Here is a 6,689-nt window from a genome sequence, read left to right as displayed (position 1 = left end):
ATGGGGAACAGCGCATCGACAGATGCTGCCCACAAGGAGAACCGCCTAAAAAACAGGTTTAGCAGAGTGTCGGCGGCCTTTCCTGCGTCGCCCGCCCATTTGACAAGCAGCACTACTTCCGCTGCAGCTCCCCGCCGATCTCCAGCTGCCAAGGGCGTCCCGGAGCACCTGCTCAGCCAGTCTGAAACGCGCTTGCATCGGCACCAAGATGCCACCAGCGCCAGTGCAGCTCAACAGCAACCGCTGCCCTCGATTGCTCCCGAGACCAGCGATGCCGACCAGCTTCCTTCATTTTCGCTCGGACAGCCTCGCTCGTATGACGTTCCTGGCGAGAACCACAGCCGGAGGACCTGGAGTCTAGGGGCACATGAGGGCAGCAGCTCCCAGTTCAAGCGGACCAATTCGTTGACACGGACATTTAGTCTTAGTCGCGCCCGGTCACTCATTCATCAACGTCGCCCCGACTCTTCTACGTCCGAATCCAGACCGGGCACTGGCCATGAGAACGAGCTGTTCCCAGACGCACATGCCCTCGACCTTGTTGCAGAACAAGCAGCCGAGGAAAACCCCTACTTGCGGACGACCTCGTCGCAGTTCTTTGAGCCGTCGAAGCAGCCCATGGACGTTCCGAAACGGCCCAACAGCACTGGCCTCCCATTATTGCCTCGACCTAATTCGGAGACGGACATGTCGCTGTTCACGCCAGCGCGACGTCGGTCCCTGCGGACGCCCGGCGTCGCAACAAGAGCGCCACTGAGCAATCCGGGCCGGACTTCTAAGCCAACTTCGAGACGAAACTCTCTTGCTCGACCACAGCCGCTACCTATCTTGGAAGTTTCGGCTGCAGCTGAGGACGATGGATATGACATCGGCCTGAGAATACCCGGCAACGTTCCACGGGCGAGCACGCCTAACGAGCTAGACTTCGCGCAGGTGGGTGCTTACAAGTTTGGCACCTTGCGCATCACCAATGGCAGCCCATCCGCCACCCCAGACGCACGACAGGAAGATGATGGTAGACTTCTTGGAGGCGTTCCACTTGACTACTTCTCAGCCGATGTGAACAAAAGACCAACCATGACAACTGCCGGGCCTGATAGCAGTCAAGCTCTAGACACCTTGCAGACGGCTGCGACTTTGCCAGAAGTAGAGAGATTGGATGTGCGAATGGACGACCACGCAAGGTCGACGGTGACGCATGTCGACAGATCTTGGTCGATAAACAGGTCCGATAGTGGTATAGAGACCAGCCCGGTGCGCGAGCGACCTGAGATGCGCCTGTCTAAGGCCGACTCTGGCTACAGCTCGAAGGCTTCAGTTCGATCATCCTATTCCGACAGGCTCGCGGGAAAGGAATCAGCCTTGCCAAGATCGAGCTTTGATTCAACGGCTGATGGACCAGTCATCTTGTCTGTGGTGAATCCGGCTCGCACCAGCCCAAGCCCCGAGCGGCAGTCTTCTTCATCCCAGCCGGAAGGGGTGAGCCACCACGCCAAGCCGACGTCGCAAGAGGCGCAAGCAGTAGGCACTGAGAAGGAGACGACCGCAGACAGTTGCCACACAGCTAGCCAGGTGCACACGCCAAGGACGATCCATAAGCTTTTTTCGCTGAGCAGACGGCAATCTCAGGACGAAGGACGGCCTGTGGATACCCGTGATGCTAGGGAGCGCAAACAGTCCCATGACGATGATCAAGTGCGAGGACACTATCACTGGATGAAACCTGTCTCGTCAACAGGCAAAGGAACCCTGAACAGTCTTTTTGGGTTGAAGAGAGTGAACCACGAGCCGATCCGAGCCACTCCGTTCCCACCGCACAAGTCAAAACTGACCAAGGAGAATAAAGCAGCCCAGAATATGGGTTCCGTGGGTACTAATCTGGTACACGCTGCAACGGCCATACTCCCAATCAAAAGGACACCAACCTTGCACTTGAAGACCGAGCTCAACATCCAGCTGCAGCAGGATGACGAGCTGTACCAAGACCGCCGTTTTTCGATTGCGACAAGTCCTCATACAAGAACAAGCATGATGTCACCGACCGTGGCTAAGGATCGCCCATATGGCCGACAGGATCTCGATCACAATGTCTATGCCATGCCTCGGCAGCAAATCTCGGCGACAAACACCACACATACTGCGCAAGCCGCACCTCGAGAGTTCCTGCTGGTCAAGCGGAACAGCGTTGCAACATCGGAATCCACGAGATATGCGCCGCCTCCTGTCAGCTTAAAGACTCGGCACGGGGGGTCGTTCACATCGTTCAACGAGCGGAGGTCAAGAAACTCATTACCCGCGCAAGTTGAGAGGTCAATCTCACTGGACAGATCAACGCAAGCCACGCCTCACATTCCTCACTCCGTCGTCGCCGAGGATGCACAAGCGTACGAGCACCCCACTGCTCGTGCGATTCCAGGGCTTGGCCAGCTGCCCCAATCGCCGAAAGCGCCAGGATTCGAGCGTAGGAGATCGATGGTACTGATGACTGGCCAGGGACCGCACCGTGTTCCATCCTGGGCAGTTGAGGCGGATCATCACACATCGCCTACCGCTGGCCACTTCTCTCAGGTTTCTTGGCAGGAGCCGACATTGCCACAGATTCGCCGTCCCACTTCTGCAAGCTCTTTCTTGGCACCGCGGATACCAGACAAGGCAGACAGTCGCGGCGTGCTGCCCAAAGCCGCGCCACATCTTGTCACTGCCTCGGTTCCCAGTCAGACTCGGGATGGACCGTTCGTGTTCAACCCAGCTTCGCAAAATGGTAGCCGTGAGTCGATCAAGAGTTCCTTGACGACAGCACAAAGGCCATTTTCTCAACCCCGAGGGCACAGCCGGAATCGCAGCCACGGTTCGTTTGATCGTGATGGGAACCCGTCACAATTCCGAGTCCTGCACAGCTATAACTCACCGGCTTATAAGCATGTGCCAATCTGGAATTGAGAAAAACAGGGGGCTTCCGCTCCAAGGATGCAGCTTGGTCTTTCCAGACAGCTTGTATTTGAGCAGAATGTGCGAAACATGGAGCACCTGCGACCTCGACGCCTTCTCTGCCAAGCTTGTCGGCAATGCGGCCTCTGTGTCGGATGAATCTGGCACGCCAAGTTTAGAACTCGGAACAATTGCAGCCCATCGCTGCGACGACGCGTATTGCCTCTCGACTTGTCTTGCTTAGGCACTTGTCTTTCACAGAGTGAGCAGCAGGACCAAGGATAACCGACACAAGTCAAACCTAAACACCATTTTTGAGGGCGCCCATCCCGGCACACCTTTTTCTTTTGTTACCTTGCATTTCACAGCGGTCAATTTTTGGGGTTCGGGGACTAGGCGAGGAGCCGAGAGCCGATTGCTGCCAGGCATCATTTCTTCACAGCGGGTTTCGGTTCCATTTCTTCCACATCATATTATACCCTCATAAGGCATTAGGCGAAGTCATGGGGAGTGCACTGGATATGCACCGGCGAGATGCCGTTCTCTACCAAGTTCGAGTAAAACAGAGCCATCTCAGGAAACACAAATGAGGCACACACATTATACCATGTTGAGCATTATGGGCAGCTCTACAAAACTTCTGACTGCTCTTGGATAGGCAGGACTAGTAGTTGTGCTTGATGTCGTGCGCTCTCCAACGTGTTGTATTGTGGTGCGCACAACCTGCATGATGGCATCGTATTATGACAGGTGCTTTGGTGTACAGCACTCGTGCATCTCACCCACGTTTGTGGCCCCCTGATCTGCTTCCAGAACCCCGCGCCTCGACTGCCTTGTCCATTCATTCCTAGTGCTCGACGAGACCCGTGAAGCGCCCGACGAGCAGACTTCCCAGAAACGTGCCCGCGAGGATGGAGAGGAAGTAGCCGACGTTCATGGTCATGACTGCCAACATGCTGCGCGGATGGGACAGGGGGGCGTTAGTGTGAGCTCTCTGGGAATCTCTCCCCGGATCGGAAAAGGGGGCAATGATACAAGGAATATAGCAAATTCGAAATGGGACAAGAATCAAGAGGGTGGGGAGGGTGGCGCATCTTTAAACAAACTCACAGGAGATATCCGACGCCGACAATGACTGTGTCGAAGAGCGCCCGCAGCGGGTCGACAGACATCCTCCACGGCCGCGCATGTTGTCCGCCGAGCACGCTTCTGCTTCTTCCTCCCGTGGCATCAGCGCCGTTGTTGTTGTTGTCATCGTCGGCGGCGGCGGTGGTGGTGGTGGTGACGGCGCTGATGATGTTCTTCTGCAGCACGACGACGTCCTCCTCGACCCCGTTCTCCGAGAGCACCAGCGTGGCCCTCTTGGCGTCGCCGTCGCGGCTCACCCGCTCCGCGAGCCGGGGCTTCCCCTGCACGACGACGTACCGCCGGCGGATCTCGGCGTCGAGCCAGCGCGCCTCGGCGGCCGTCTTGCCCCAGAGCAGCAGCCGGAAGCCCAGCGCCAGGAGGATCAGGAAGATGCACGTCCCCGCGTACCCTGCCGTCGTGGTGGGCGTCCAGGACGCCGAGTAGAGCGACGTGCTCATGCTGGTCTGGAAGATGGACATCATTTGCATGTTGTGGGATGACGACGAGGGGTCGGTGCCGCCCATGTCCATGTCCATGTCCATGCTGCTGTGGTCCATGTCTGCTGCCGCCTTTTGCCTTTTGCCTCGTGAGAAGGGATGTATTGGTCTGCTGGCGGTTCTTGTTGGTGCTGGTGGAGTCGCCTCAAGAGAGCTAGCTACCTTGTGTGTGTTTCTGCTGGTGTGTTCGTGTCGTGAAGAGCGGAAACGATCGCGGATTTACCCCAGGACGACCAGAATGGCGATGCCAGGCCTCAAGCTTTAAATACGCGTATGTTTTCCTGCCGCTCGAACCTGCGAGAGCAAAGTGGTGGTGCAAGACTTTTGAGACTGTGCGAGCGTGCGGTCAAAAGGTCTCGAGGGGGACGGCGAAACAAGGTCCTGGCTTTTGCGCTCGGGAGCCCTCTTCCTATATATGCGTGGGTTCTTGCAAAGGAAGAAGCCTCTGACACGCAAAAAGTCGGCAGCGCGAGGTCCCGGTCAGAGAGAGACAGAGCGGGGGAAAAGGAAGCGCAATGTCGCAGGTTCTCAGAAAGGTGCCACGTCGAGAAAGTGTACTGGACTGAAGCACAAGCAAGGGTGCGGCGTGGGCTAAGTTAGTTGTGGTGGCGCTCGTGTACCTAGGTTGAAGACCCAAAGCGTGGCGTGGCACAATAGAGGTCCTCCTGCTGTTCAAATTGACTGTGAGAAGAAAGTGCACGAAAGCAAAGGAGAAGTCTAGAGACCGAACGATCCAGCTCGTGCAAGGCTCCTTGTGCTCGGCCCGGCCTTGGGAAGGCCCGGCCAGCCTCGACTGCCATTGCAACGGCAGGCGCGCGGAATGAGGGGCTTGGTGAGCGGGAGCATACGAATTAACTTGCTCAAATCTTCGCAGGTTGAAGGCCAGGCCAGGGGACTGGACTTCAGGGAGTGGACCCCCCACCCGCACGCCCAGCCTCGGGTCCATAGAATAAGCTCCTGATCGGGGTAGCCACGTTGATTGGTCAAAAGGGAGCTCCTACTGTGTTTCGAGCTTATATAATACCTGTCCCCCAAGCCGCTGTCGCACCAGTGCAACATATCTTCAGTTCAGGTTGACGAAGGTGCGTGATATGATGCTGCGTAGGGCACGTACTCACCAGGACGGCGTCGTCGTCATTACAATCACTGCGGTCACATTTGAGGAAACACGTTATTGGCAACTCCTGAACTTGGGGCATCAAGCCCTGTATTCACTAGCATACAGCTCTCACTCAAGATCCTTCTTGCCCAGATGTCAAGCACGAGCAGCATCCCGCAAACGACAGAGCCGAGACCGCCCAAAACTCAGAAGAGGGGTTTTTGTTTTTCAAGGTATAATTTTCGTCATTATCTCGTAGCATCCAGAGAATGTAAAGTGAACCGCCAGAACCCTTTCCTCCCAATTTCAGGTGTGGCAATCTTGTTGGGTGGGAAAGCGTGGAGTGGCCAGGCCTTTGTGTTTGTGTCGTCGCTGTCCAGGCCATGGTCTTCCACCTGGTCCAACGCCAGGTCCAATGGTGATCCGTTGTGTTGGAATGGGCTTGTTTCTGCAGCCCGTGAGAGCATCACGGCCTGCAGGGTTGAACTCCGATTCGTCCGCTCAAAACATGGTTGAAAAGCCGAGGTCGAAGAAGTGAACGCTGTTTGAAAAGACGTCGAATAAAGATTGATTCTGAGCCAAGAATCAGAAAAGGCGGTGTTCCGGGCATCTTGGCTCCCAGTCCTATTCCCGGGCTCCCCCTTCACAACCAAAGGGGGGTTTATTCGACAAATTTGGTGGGTTGACGGGAGATGTGAACTGGTTGCCTCGGCCCTCAGTCGCAGAGGTGAAAACTGACAGCCGCGACTGCGACACCCGAGAGACGGGCCTTCGCAAGGGCGCTGAGCAGTGTTTCCGCGCGGCGGTCGGGGGCAGGGTCGCGGCGGCTCTCGATCCGGCTCGCTGGGAGCACCACTGGACATGGCGCATCAACCAGCGAGTTCCACCCGGAGAAAGCCGCTGGACGCGCTGGGTCCCTGACACGGCAGCATCGCGGATCATGTCGTCGGCGGCAACAACCTGCGAGAAGCACGTCTACAATCGGGGGAGTCGCGCGTTGAAAGCCGGACGGGGCCGGCTACTGGCAGCATCGAGCT

The 6,689-nt window shown here is 56.8% G+C and overlaps 3 protein-coding genes across 3 annotated transcripts; 1 reads left to right on the top strand and 2 right to left on the bottom strand.

The window, feature by feature from the left end:
• On the top strand, window positions 1–1,114 carry B0I36DRAFT_359097 (uncharacterized protein; the record flags this gene model as incomplete). Its single annotated transcript, XM_046158081.1, has 2 exons — window positions 1–1,015; window positions 1,101–1,114. 2 exons carry the CDS (start codon window positions 1–3, stop codon window positions 1,112–1,114), a joined length of 1,029 nt encoding a protein of 342 aa, XP_046016510.1.
• Window positions 1,115–3,775: 2,661 nt separating this feature from the next.
• Window positions 3,776–4,613, bottom strand: B0I36DRAFT_371918 (Ctr copper transporter; the record flags this gene model as incomplete). The annotated part of the gene is made up of 2 exons (XM_046160063.1): window positions 3,776–3,884; window positions 4,039–4,613. The coding sequence occupies 2 exons, from the start codon at window positions 4,611–4,613 to the stop codon at window positions 3,776–3,778; spliced, it is 684 nt and encodes a 227-aa protein (XP_046016509.1).
• Window positions 4,614–5,619: 1,006 nt separating this feature from the next.
• On the bottom strand, window positions 5,620–6,636 carry B0I36DRAFT_65305 (uncharacterized protein). Its single transcript, XM_046163160.1, has one exon. The coding sequence runs from the start codon at window positions 6,513–6,515 to the stop codon at window positions 5,901–5,903; it is 615 nt and encodes a 204-aa protein (XP_046016508.1). The 5' UTR covers window positions 6,516–6,636; the 3' UTR covers window positions 5,620–5,900.
• Window positions 6,637–6,689: the final 53 nt, after the last annotated feature.

This window comes from Microdochium trichocladiopsis (assembly GCF_020744255.1).
Source record: "Microdochium trichocladiopsis strain MPI-CAGE-CH-0230 chromosome Unknown B0I36scaffold_2, whole genome shotgun sequence".
Classification (NCBI taxonomy): Eukaryota; Fungi; Ascomycota; class Sordariomycetes; order Xylariales; family Microdochiaceae; genus Microdochium; species Microdochium trichocladiopsis.
The sequence above is the reverse complement of the archived record's forward strand: the minus strand, read 5'-3'. Positions and strand labels throughout refer to the sequence as shown.

Excerpts from the sequence above, each read along its gene's own strand:
- B0I36DRAFT_65305 (XM_046163160.1), bottom strand. The coding sequence starts at position 6,515 with ATGTCCAGTGGTGCTCCCAGCGAGCCGGATCGAGAGCCGCCGCGACCC.